Source organism: the organism of the source record quoted next, unplaced genomic scaffold (assembly GCF_019419815.1).
Source record: "Pyrus x bretschneideri cultivar Hongxiangsu unplaced genomic scaffold, Pyrus_bretschneideri_v1 Contig1, whole genome shotgun sequence".
In the NCBI taxonomy this organism is placed as follows: Eukaryota; Viridiplantae; Streptophyta; class Magnoliopsida; order Rosales; family Rosaceae; genus Pyrus; species Pyrus x bretschneideri.
The window spans coordinates 13,044,919-13,058,653 of record NW_025999390.1 but is presented as its reverse complement, the minus strand read 5'-3'; the positions used below and the strand labels follow the sequence as shown (position 1 = coordinate 13,058,653).

Below are 13,735 nucleotides of genomic sequence, written 5' to 3'. Positions count from 1 at the left end.
AGATTTAACCTTTCTCCGTTCACCACCGTAGTCGCCGTTGAACCACGATCTTTCCATGAGGTTTTCCCAGCCAAAGCATTGCCGCCGGAAACGATGGCTCCAATTTCTTCCCCGGTGAACACACCTAGCACGGCTAGGATTTTTGGTTGGACCAAACCACGACCCTTTGGTTTAGCCTGCAGTCGCGGCCTGTTTCCACTCTTGCTCAGCCCATGCGACACCAGCCCACATAGGCTTTGGTGTCTCTGCCCTGCGCCACACTCGATCCCAACCTTGTGCTGGTGCATACGTTCTCTGCGCGCACGCAATCCCAGCCAGCAGCTGGTGCATCGGTGCACCGCACAGGATCCACGCCCATTTTGGGTCTCTGATCTCTTGGGCCTACAGCCTACACCTCTATGAAATTGGGCCTGCCAACTAGCCCAACTAGATTTCAGCCCAGTTTTGGGCCTAGGCCTCACAGTACTTATGTGTAAAGACCACCCGTGGGCTTTGGCCCATTTTTTATTGTCTAGTTTTTCGGCCTTTGGGGTTTTTAATTTTTTCGGCCAACCTCTAAATTTGGCCCCAAGTCCTATATTTAATTCAACTATTATCGTAGGCCCCGAAGACTTACATGCATATATTTGTTGCATATGTTTTGTATTTATTTATGTTTGTTTGCAGGTACGCATGAACCTGAAGTTCATAAATCTTTCGAAATCCAAAGTTTTCGAAAATATGCATTTTGAAAACCCAAAGTTTTCTTAAAACATCACTCATGAAAACCTAAAGTTTTTCATGTAAATTTCAACCAATACATGTCTATTAGAACCCAACTGCTATGTGAATGGATTGATTTGTCTCCATTACACTAATCACATTCTCGTCCATTTATTTTTGACAGGACATGTCAAATTTATACAAACTTGACTTTATTGCTTTAGAGGTATCGAAAAGAAATTACCTCAAGTGGGTCCAAGATGTGAAGCTCCACCTTATCGCTAAGAATTTACGAGCATCCATTGAAGTTGAGATGGATAACTTGGTTGGCAAAGCTGAGAAAGGTCACTGCCATGATCTTCATCTAAAGACACACATTCATGATGCACTGCAAACTGAGTACCTTACTGAGGAAGATCCATGAGCTTTATGGGTCATTTGGCCGATCGTTTTGATCACTAAAGGGACATCTTCTTGCTTGAAGCAAGACACGATTGGTAGCATTTGTGCTTCGAGGACTTTAAGTCTATAAATGAATTCAATTCTAAAGTTTGTCGAATCTGATCACTACTCAAGTTCTGTAACGAGAACTTGATCGAAGAGGATCTCCTAGAGAAGGCCCTTTCGACCTTCTCTACTGATCAATATTGTCTTGCAACAACAATATAGAGCTCAAAAGTTCATTAAGTTTTTGGATTTGATATTTTCTTTACTTCTTGCGCAGAATCAGTTGTTGATGAAAAATCATCAAGCTCGACCTACTGGTGCAACCACTATGCCTAAAGCACATCATAGTGAGAATCGATGCCTGAACCACCGTTCTAGGCGTGTTAATTATGAGCTAATTAACAAATTGATTGATATTATTGCACCACATTAATATGTTTATCCAAGAATGATAATGCTTTGTTCATTATCCGAAATTACCATTTCATGTACTTTGCATTTTTAGATAATCTTTTACTTAACTCTTTTCCCCCCTACAATTGTAATCACAACCAACAAACAATGCTACAATTAAACAATATTAATGAATTTCAAAAAAACTTTGTTGGTTTACCATTTCCATATAAAATTAGGAAAAGATTGTAAACCAAAACTTTCAGCCAACCCAGGGGGACTACAAGTGAGAAAAGTACTAAGCCCTTTAGAGTGGGAAAAGCTAATAGTATTGCTCCCTAAAAGCCCACTAAAATAACAACTCTAAACTTTGCTAACATAGCTTATAATTCTTATAATTCAGGTTAATTAAAAGTATTTATCTTTACACTTGAGATTTTGTATTCGAATTACTTTCCCATTTAGATAAATATGGTTACAGCTATTAACAATACTACAGTTATCCACCGATTTGACCTAAGTTACCCATTACTTTGATCTTATTTTACTAGAATTATTAACAAATTCTACCTTTTTTTATGAAAATATTTAGATACTTTATTAAAAATCGATTCTACTCTACTTACTACTAATTTTTATCTTTGCAATTATTGGAAGATTTCTACAGATTAATTAAGTAGGATGGCAGAAGGTTCGTAAAATTAAATTAAAAACTAACATAACTATTCTATATCTTGAACAAGTGCATGCCACGCACAACAGGGTCAAAACCGCCGTCTCCAAACCCCTTTACTAATTCCCTTACAAGACCCTAGAATTTCAAAGCAGATATCGTGGCCAAATGACTAGAGACAAATGGGATTTAAATATCATTAATCTAAGATGTTTGATACATGAATCCTATCTCAGCCTCAACCACTCCACTTGACGTGGCAGATGGATGTAGCTGCCAGCTGTGAAAATGTTATAAGTGGTTTTGAATGTAGCTGCCAACTGTGAAAATGTTATAAGTGGTTTTGAAGCAACAGGAAGATCCTCGCGAGGATTCTGAATATCTTTTGACCGCACGATATATAATAAATAGATGTGATTAAAGGATCTTCAAAATCCTCACAAAAAGAATCAGGAAGAATCCCCTCTCTTGAAGCAACTATTGAAAAAGTGAATATTTGACGAACCAATAGTCCAATACTTTGAATACTGTTTTTCTGCATCATGAACCAATCTCTTTTTGGTCGTATTGGCGGTTTTCTTTTTATTTGCAGTCAATTTGGGCAACATAAATTCGTACCAAGAAACAAAGAACTCAAAAAAGAGAAGATGGAAAACAAAGACTTATATTTGGTGGGCTTGACTGACCCCCGACTGCTGGAGCTACCAACAAAAACCATCCCAAGCTCCCAACAATTGTGGTATAATTAACAGATGATTAAATAATAATATAGAGAAATGTTCAAGAGATTCTCGAAATGAAAGACAATCTGACATCTCATATTTTAACGTTAATTTTCGTGTTAATATTATAAAAATTATGCAAAAAACATAAAGTAACAAATAGTCTATAAAGATTCTATTTTTTGAAAAAAAAAAACTCTTTAACATTTCTCTGCAATATAAATCTCTTATGAAGAAAAGACAAATTAGTGAAAGAAACCATTAAAACTGTCACCTTTCTATAAAAAAATCTTAAAAGTATTCTACACTTTTAATCGAAGAAAAATATATATTAGTTTTTGGTCAATAAACACAATGAAATGAATGAAATTGATATGTTTGATTAAATGGTGGCTATCCCAGATGTGATAGGGCTCGAATTGGGAAGCATCGATGGGCAAAAGTAGAATGCAATCCATATATCAAAATCTTGACTAGTCCTACTATTTGGACCATAATAAAAAAAAAAAAGAAAAAAAAAAAAGAAAAAAGAAGACTAGTCGATCCTACGTACTAAGTCAGCAACCACCCTTCTCACTGCTTCCTGGAAGGCAGTCTCGTTCCATTCGGTTCCCTGTGAAAAGAATAAAGCAACTACTCAATTTCCTTCTAATTTCCCTTCTCATTGCTAATCAGTGACCTCATTAAACCCTTCAATTATTTGTGTAGTTAGCACATTAAATCTACAACAATCAAAGAAAACTCAACCTAGGTTAACATTGGTCAACATACAATTAACAAGGCTACATATCAACTCTCTCAAAAGCAAGCTTGTAATTTAGGTGGTTACAAGCGTTTATCTTTATACTCAATCTCCTATGTTCAAATCCCTACGTGTACGTATTATTCCATTGTTTTTTGCTGTTTTAACTTTTTGTAGTTGTAAAAGCTTATAAAAGGTGTTCTGTATACCCTAGGTGAATTTCATTCACACATGCTTCAATACCAGGGAGCATTTTAATAATCAATGCGTTTAAGAAATTTGTAAGTATTTTATTACATACCTGATCAACTCTTAATCTCAAGATTACGCGGTTGATGTTAGAATTTGATTCTGATATCCAAGTATTGGCTTCCATGGACATCAAGCTTACATTCTCAACCCGCTTCAAGAATTCCAAAATGCGGATCACCATATCTTCGGTGCAACTCTCTTGTGATCTTAGAATCACTTGCAAGTCAATAATTTGCTCATCTTGATCCGGGGATGATTCGGTTGATACACGCGTAACCGTAAGACTAACTCTTTCATTTGAGGAGCCTGCAGCTGCTGCTGCTTCATTAGCTCCTAAGCTGGTAAGTGGCAAGAGCCTTGCCTCTAACTGCTGGTTTCTTTTGCTAAGCTCAGCAACTTGAGCTTTTAAACTAGTCAAGTACTCCCTTGCAGTTGTAAGAACTGAGGCTTTGTCTTTCTACACAACCAAAAAATTTAATTAATCACGATTGCAACGAAACCAATATATATACCAATGCAAAAAAGAGAAAGATGTTCTAATGCATTGCCCAACAAATGTATAAATTAATATATAGCTATACTGGACCGTATTTGACTGAACTGGAATACTAAAACTACGCTCAATATAATCTAGTTTAGTATTGTTTATTGTAGTCCAATTCAATCCAGTACGGTCCAATATCCTTTTATACAACAGAGTATATATGCATGTTAAATACCTTGGTTCCCGGAGGAAGTAGTGATTTCAATTTATGAAAGCTTTCATTGAGCTTCTCACGCCTTTTGCGCTCTGATATCATATGATGCAACTGGCTGCTTGTGGGGCGGGTGGCTTGGATACCTTCGCGAAGCCTCATTAGATTCAAGCTTCTCAAGAAGGAAATGGATCGCTTGTGCATGTTTTGCAGGCGTAAATTAGCACCCATTTGCGTTCTTGGGGCTAAAGCTGAGGTGTTGTAACTCTTGAAAGCACTGGCCTTTGGAGTTTGCAAGTGACGATCAGTAGTAGAAGAAGAAGAAGGTGGATTAGTTTGTGGGGTGGTTCATATGAAGAAGAAGATAGAACTGTAAGGATGGCTCTTGTCATCGTGGCATCTTCGATCTCCGGAGTTGGGAATTGGACTGTTTCGCATTTGAGAAATTGCTTGAATGGCTTGTTGATGAGGACTAGTAGCACCAGTAGAAGAAGTAGTAGTAACGAGATTTATGGTTGGTAAAGGTTCCAATGAACTAGTATTGATTGGTTGCAAGGGATTGGAAGATAATTGTGTAAAGAGTTCTGGGATGTTATGAGAAATAGTAGTGGTGGTGGTGGGAATGTTGAAGAGGAGGGAGGAATATTCAGGACTATCCATTGTGGAAAGTGATCTCAAAGAAGATGAAGATGATGAAGCTGGATATTGTTGCTGACCGTTGATTGACCTGCTGGCAACTTCTGTATGTGGAGATAATTGTCCTTGAAAAACTTCTGGCAACCAGGTTCTCATCATTTCTCTTTTTATATTTATCTGCAAAACAACAACAAATAAATTAGTTAATTATAAACCTCAATTATGCATTAAGATTCTTAATATAATTAAAAGCCACTTGGATCAGCCTGGTGGGGGCGGGTTATGGTAGGGTCAGGGTTCGAAACCTCCGTGTAACCAAATTTTTTGCATAAAAATAATTCCAAGTTAGGTTATGACTTGGCCTTACTTGAGACACATTGGACAAGCCCAGCTCAATTTCTCCACTCTTGCACCCCATGAAAACTGCAGTCTGTAATTTAAGAGGAAACTATAAGAGGAAAATACCGATTAATTAAGGATAATGCTTGTGTTCCCCTTATGCGGGAACCTACTTATTTCCTCCCTCTCGATTAATGAATCTTTACCATCAGAATATCATAATCGGAATAATTCATTCTCTTTGTCATCATCTAAAGATCATATATGCAAAAGTGTTCAATTTGGAGATTTTTGTCCATTAGTTAATGTTGTAGACCAATATGAACAAACCTTAATCCTTGCTTCCTGTTACAAGCAGATTAAAAATACTCAATTAGCGCACGATATCTTGCCTGAGTAAATTAATGAATGTACTTCAGATATATTTTAAATTAGTTACCCGATAAAATTGCCTCTGTTTATCATCTGATGCCAGTCTTTGTAGGTCCATTTCTTGCAACTCCACAAATGAAAAACTATTCCTGAAAGCGAATCCTGGAACACATCTGATCATGTACATATATACATGCAGCAAGAAACTTATGAGAGAAATAGCAACATTAATAATTAGAAGCAAACCAATAGGCTTAGTTACGCACTCGTTTTCGAGGACTTTGAAAACTGATAGCCGATACTCATCGAAAAGCCGCCGAGCCAAAATGCCGGAAGAAGAGCTTGGTTGATTTTCTTCATCATAGACACCATCGAGAAAGAATAAGCAGCTGCACGAACACATCAAACCAACATTAATACGAGCTCCTTCAACATTTGATGTGTGTGTGAGACGGAGAGTGAGAGAGGAATGATGCATACATACTTAGAAGGAGGTGGCATATAAGACCACAGGCAAATGTAAAAGCAGCCAAAAGATTGCATGACAAGTCGAAGGAAATTGGCGCGAGAACCTTCATCTAGGTGGAAGGCAGTGTCCATAGACAAAGGTGGGAAATGGGAGTCTCTCTGGATCTCCCCGCTACACTTCAATCGACCTTTATGTCTTTTGGTCATGACTATAGGATGACCCTACCCAATATGTGTGCTCCTTATTCATCTTGATTTATATGCAGAACCTGATGAGCTACAGAGAATAAGAAGAGTCGTTTAACTAGAAGGTGGCAAAGGGAAAGTCATAATAAGATAACAAGTATAGGGCTTAGCAAACCTGAGTTTAGCTAAGTTGGCTAGATCAATGTATTCTTATTATGCACCTAAGTTCTTCTCCTGGATGAATTTAATGTAGAATATACTATCGCTTGTCAAAATGAAAAGTATAGGGCCAAACAGCATGAATATATGTTGGGGAAAGATGTGAGCAGATTAATAGTGGCTTTAATCATGGAAGAAGCTGGCACAGATGAGGGAGATTTGAAAAATGGTGATATTTATACACATAGATAAGAATATTAAAAGAAAGCATTCATATTAGTGATGGAAGAAACTGAAAGAGGAAGAAGAGGAAGGAGACAGGTGATGAGAGAGAAAATTAGATGTTTCTAGTTCGTAAGGACTTGAAAAGTAATAAGGATGAGAACATGAAAAGTAGTAGTACTGGTAAGCAAGTTAGAGAGAGAGAGAGAGAGAGAGAGAGAGAGAGAGAGAGAGAAGCAGCCAGGGAAGGAGGGAGGGAGAGAGGGAGAGGTAGGTTAGAAAAGTAGCGGTCAAAGTCCACCCGTGACTCAAGAGAGGATATATGCCTTAATAAGTTGTACATGTGGAATTGAAAAGAGTCAAGGGAGGAAGGCAGACTCCCCTCTATTTAATTTTTTTCTACATTCCAGCATTAAAAAAAAATTCTTCCCCTTTTTATAAAACTTTCAGTGTTCTGTTTATTTTATCTACCAATGAACTTGGTTTATGAATTTCACCATGTGGGTATGAACGCTCTTTCGCAACACCTTCTTCTGTCGCATTTAAAAATAAAGGGATCGATCGATGCAAAGGTTTGTCTAAAGGTTTGTGACGTTTGTCTAGACTTTGTTTGAGTAGATCTTCTGGCGCACCTAATATTGAATTACAGAATCATCTGAAGCTTCTCTTTGATTAGGCATATTATAATGCATTGAGGACGAGTATCTACGAGGGCAGTTGAGTTGACTACATTGATTTAATATACACTATGTTTTTAGTGAATATATTTAGTTTTAGCAAATAAGTACAAGTCAGTTAATACAACGCTAAATATTTATTTTGAGTTCACACTGTATTTTACTGAAAAATCACACTTGCAAATTTTTACTCAAATTAAAAAGCATTTAGTTATCTTACTTTGCACTATATACAAACAAATATATATTTTCAATAAAAAATCGTGTTAACAATAAAATTTCTAAACGAAGGGTAGTGCTCTTTACAACTATACTATGAATTAAAAGAAGGGTAGTGCTCTTTACACTTTTTTTTACCTCCCACATTCTTGTTAATTTTTATTCATTAATTTTCTTTAATTTATCCGATCAAACGACTGAAAATTAAAAGAAGGGTGTGAAAGGTAAAAATAGATATGTGGATAACACTACCCTTAAACAAACTTTCTTTATCAGCATGCTTTAAAGAGTAATGCTACACTTACCATATATTTGTACCATCATTTGTACCATCTCTTTAACAGAGGTAGTAAGGCCACCAACATACATGTGGATCTCATCTCTATTAGAGAGATGATACAAATGAAAATAAAAATATATGGTAAGACTAACATTAATTTTTGAGTTTAAATGTCAATTATTTAAACAAGTTACTATGAAATTAAAGGTAATTATAATAATTAGGGTAAATATCATTTTACTACCCTCAAGTTTCGTGGTTTTCAACATTTTGTACATGAAATTTTTTACGTCTCAGAGTCATACCTAAAGTGTTAATTTTGGGACAGTCTCATACATCCGTTAGTTAAACTGTTAAGTCTGTCGTTAATTGATGACGTGGCGCCAATGTGAACAATGACGGAACGTCACATGTCAATATGGGCCCACGTGATATTAAAAAATTAAAAAATTAAAAAAAAAAAAAAGTTCTAGGCTTTCACCTCTCCCGACCCCTTCCCTCCCTCACCCTCCCTTCTCTTCCCTGCACCCATCCTCCCTGCACACCCACCCATTCCACTCCTTATCCCGCCCTTCACCCACCCACGTTCCCACTAATCCTCTTCCCACCCTGATGGTGAAGTGCTCCTGCATCACACCTCATGGTCTTGGGTTCGAAGGTTTATGTGCTTTTGCTACTCTACTGTTGCCTTTCTCTGGAAAAACAACCTTTTTCTAGGAAACCTTTTTATAGGAAGCTCCCATGATCGCCGTCCGAAGCTTCCTCCTTCGCGACAGAGCACGAATCGCAAGCCGACATGCGTCCGGAGGTCCTGAGGCACTCTCTGCCCTAGAAGATCTTCCACAATCTTCCGAAGCGACGTCGTCTTTGGACACGGCCTCCCAATGGGTTTTTGAATCCGATTCCAAGAACGGCCATTTCGTGTCTGCCGAGGCTCTCAACCCTCTGAGGGCTTACCTGTCCCTGCCCCAAGTCACTTTTGGCCCCAAAAGGTTTTCCCTTTTTGTTATAACTTCTAAAAAATGTGGGAAATTGAAGATTCTTGGACTTGTTTGGTGGAAAGAGAAGGGAGGGAGGGTTGGGTGGGCGGGAGGGATGGATTTTGGGGTTTTGGGGAAGGTGAAGGCGCTAGGTTTTGGGGATGGGGAATAGGCTTGGTGGCGGGGGTGGGTATCAGGGGAAGGGGGAGGGTGAGTGCAGAGGAAAGAAGGGAGGGAGAAGGAGGGGAATGGGGTGTGCAGGACGATGGGTGCAGGGAAGAGAAGGGAGGGGTGAACCCCCAGATTTTTTTTTAAATTATAATTTTTTAAATTTTTTTAATATTCATGTGGGCCTATATTGACATGTGGTGCTCAATTATTGTCCATGTAGACGTCACATTATCAGTTAATGGTAGACTTAACAGTTTGACGGATGTATGAGACTGTCTCAAAATTAAATACATTAGGTATGACTTTGGAATAAAAAAAACTTTATGTACTAAATATAAAAACCATGAAACTTGAGGGTAGTAAATGATATTTACCCTAATAATTAAATTTTGAACTTTAGACTCACTCCCTAATTTTGAGTTTATGCTAAAAACAAGCTTCGATCTTAAGGGTAAATAAGCACTTCCATTTTTCTAGTCTGTAATCAATCTAGAAAAGTCCCATAAACAGTTGGAAATAATTTGTCTGCTTAATTAGGGCATATGCTAACATCGTAACTTCACTGTCTAGACTAAAATAATTTCAAACTCAGTTGAAAAGCCATACCGATGACTAAGGGGAGAGATTTTTCAGTGTGACTGGTACACAAAGTGGTATACCACGTGTCACTAAATAAATGGTGGGATATGTGTGCTAAAAGTTAATAACTTAAAAAATAAAACTTGCCACCATTCTATTAAAACACATGGTGTACCACTTGTGTTCCGTCACAACTAAAAATTTCTCGACTAAGAGAAGAATGGATGGAGTGGATGGAAACAGCGCACCAAAATACTTAGGTATTGCTGCAATCTTGATAGCCAGTTATGGTGGAGATATAGGAGTTTATGTCTAGGGTTTTGAAAAGGAAGAAGGAAACAAAAAAGAAACGAGCAAAGCAAACAAGATAACAAGAAGCCAATTAGTTGTTTAAGAAGCTAGTAGAACACATCTTATTGCTTTTTTGGGTTCCACATTGCGAATGGAGGGAAGGGATGGAATTGAATGGATGAAATGATCATCTTAGCCTCATATGTGAGTTTTACGTGTAGGTTACTAACGGAGGAACAACATAAGTTTTTAAGTTTTTGACGTGAATTCTAATCGACTTCACCATAGGAGTTTAAATTCAAATTTTATTAACACATGAGCTATCTTCCGAACACCTTATGATCACATAGATTATTTATCTAATTAGGCCAAGAATAAAAAAACATAGTGGCTCCACTCCACGTTGTCATCTTTAATTTCTTAAGCCAAATGCTTGACCGGCGCATATATTCTTTGGTGAGAAATCGTCGAACGGCGATTGTTGAGAGAATCGTAGCCACCACCAGTTCATTGACCGCAATTGACCCTGATGGGCTTGAGACTGATCCTTTCCTCTTCTTTTTGTATCTTGTAATTCATATATAGTATGCATAAGCAAAAATAAAGAAAGGATAATCGCTCGCCTATCTTTTACACCTAGTGCTCTTGTAAGTAAAATAATATTACGTTTTGTATCTTATATTTGGTCCTTCGAACCTGACATTTTGGCTCCGCTCCGAAGATAAAAGTATTAGCTGCCAAAGTCTTCTCATCTTCTTAGTCTATAGTTTTAGGGATTAATATATTTCTTGTCCCAAACCTCTCTTGGATTAGTTAAATGCAACAGGCATGAGCCAAAGAATAGCTTCATGTCAATCATTGTTTTCTATTACTTGTTGGTTTTACTCCCCAAGGTGACGAATAAAAAATTTGTTATTATTTATTCTTATTTTGAACAAGCTATAATTTATTCTTGCCCTTTCACATTTGTTTCTTTATTTATTTTATTTTTATTTTCATTTTTAAAGGAAGGTCAAACGGGGACGTCGGGGAGGATGATACAAACTCTAACCTTTGGGTGTGAAAAACTGATAGACAACATGAATAACAAAATAAAAAAGAACATGTTCCTATAAACTATCCAATAAATAGAACACTGGGTTCACATTGAAACCCTTAAACAATTAAGCTTCAACGCGGATGCGTCCACTGTTTCCGAAAAAACGTAAGTGTCATGGAGCAACTTCGCAAAGTTATTTCCACTAGTGAAGCCATAGAGGCTCAAGGAGTTGCAGGCGCACGTCCGGTCGTCGAAATTCAACTCTAAGAGCGAGAATCCGCCTTCTAAATGTCCATCGTTGTAATGAATGGCAGGGAGGGAATTGTGGCTCCAGCGATGTCCAATATGCTTGCATCACTTATCGATCGAATTGTGAATGCTTGTATGCACTGTTCTAAAAATTCCTACTAACGCTAGGTAAGCTGTTCACCGCCCTAGTTAATCTCTAAACTTTGAAAATTAAGAAACGGCGCCTAAACTTCCTTAAGCGCCCACTCAGCCCGACTAGGTTGCAACTCTTATTTAGATAGAAAATCAATAACTTTCAATTTGGACTTTATTTGTTCAATATATTGTAAGAGACTTGTTGAATACTTGGATGAACACTCATTATACACTTGTTTCCCATATTTTTAATATGTTATAATACTGTACTCTATGCATTTATTTTGCAATTTATGTATCTCAATACAATTATGTATTTTTGTTAATATATACTATATATAATAAAGGGTAAATTGCCAATTCAGTCCCTGAATTATCACCTAAGTGAAAATTAGGTCCCTAAACTATTTTTTTTTTCAAAAAAATCAATCCTTGAATTATAAAAATTTGCCAATTACATCCCTAATATTAGATTCGAAACTGCTTTATTCAATTTTCTGTCAATTTAAGTCACGTTACTTACATGCGATACACAATAGGGTAGATTAGTAATTTGTCATAAAGAAAAAGTGTATAGAGTTAACTTCAGAGGGTAAATTAGATGATAGGCTCACATCCTATATGAAATGTTAAGGGCTTATAGGTGAGAAAGTGACAATATTACACTCTAAAGAGTGTCAAGTGACTTAAGTTGACGAAAAATTGGATAAAATAGCTTTGAATATAATAGTAGGGATGAAATTAGCAATTTTTAATGAATTTAAGGACTTATTTTACCGAAAAAATATTCAGGGACTTAATTTTCACTGACGTGATAATTCAGTGACTAAATCGACACTTCACCCTATAATAAATTTACTTAAATCCTCCTAGGCCCCACCTAGGCGCTAGGTCCAACCCATCGCCCTAATAGCATGTAGCGTCTTTTAAAACCTTACTTGTAGGTCTTGTTGTGTTCTTTTATCATAATCGACATAGTTGTCCTTCAAATAGTAGAGCAATTAACAAGCCCATATTAAATTAGAAAACTAATAAAAATGACTTGAAAACTTTGAGTTTTAACGATAAGGACAAAATACAGGGTAAAGTGAATAGTACCATGATTGACTTTATAGTGTAAAAATATGGTTTTTCGTTAAAGTGAACAGTACCGGGAGCTTTTCGTTAAAGTTCCCTATTAAATTTTGTTTGATTGATAAGTTAATATAAAATTTATTGAATTGATAATTTAAATTTACATTATTTCATTTGCATAATCTAAAGTAATTGCTGATTTATATGAATTTTTGTTAGTTTAATTTAAATTAAGATATAGATTAATATAATATAATTAATTGATATTATATACTTTTTTTTTTTTTTTAAAGAGGGATAACTGGTGGCAAGCCACGGTTATCCACACTTTCCGCAGGCCGGGAAGACTCGCAGAGGCATTTCAACCTCCCCCTGGCCATAAGTCTGGCTTCCACACATTTTGCCACTCTCCCCGACAATTCCTTGTTTCGCCACTGGTTATTTCAGTCACCAAGTGAAGGTAGTGTGTAGAGAGGTAAAGATAGGGAAACAAACACAAGGTGTATGTGGTTCACCTTAAGTTGCGCTACGTCCACGAAGGTAAATGAGTTTTCATTAATAATGTAGAGTTTACATGACACATGGGTTTAAGCATATTCATCATTAATTAGATCTAAATATAGATAAAGGAATCTCATATCATAAAAACAATAGAGTAAAGGAATTTTGTACAGTTTGTTATTTATTTATTCTTTTTTACATAAACAATAGAGTGGTATTTCATTGAACTTCACAAACAATTACAGAGGTTTGCCAATCAGGTACATAGCTCCAATGATCAAGAAATTGATCTGGAGTAAATTTGCGTAGCCAAACAAACTATAGTAAACCTTGCTGCCACAAGCACTGCCTTACCCTGCAAAACGTCACAGATGATTGCATGAGGGGTAGTATTATAAACACATCTAATGAATGTTGTCCTTGTAGGACGTGTTTCGTGTAACCGAGGAAAGTTTGATGGATCGCCTAAATACGAATATGCATGAAGCATGCCTTCAGATTGATAAAGAATGCCGATAAAATTATCCCCGGC

General features: G+C 36.8%; 1 protein-coding gene across 1 annotated transcript; it reads right to left on the bottom strand.

Annotated features, from left to right (window-relative positions):
* Positions 1–3,297: 3,297 nt before the first annotated feature.
* LOC103944005 (putative transcription factor bHLH041) lies at positions 3,298–7,178 on the bottom strand. The gene is given in 11 exon segments (XM_048587122.1): positions 3,298–3,550; positions 3,981–4,388; positions 4,651–4,970; positions 4,973–5,054; positions 5,056–5,439; positions 5,630–5,692; positions 5,932–5,946; positions 6,041–6,146; positions 6,240–6,362; positions 6,458–6,718; positions 6,803–7,178. Coding segments are annotated over 10 exon segments (1,770 nt in total). The 5' UTR covers positions 6,649–6,718; positions 6,803–7,178; the 3' UTR covers positions 3,298–3,472.
* Positions 7,179–13,735: the final 6,557 nt, after the last annotated feature.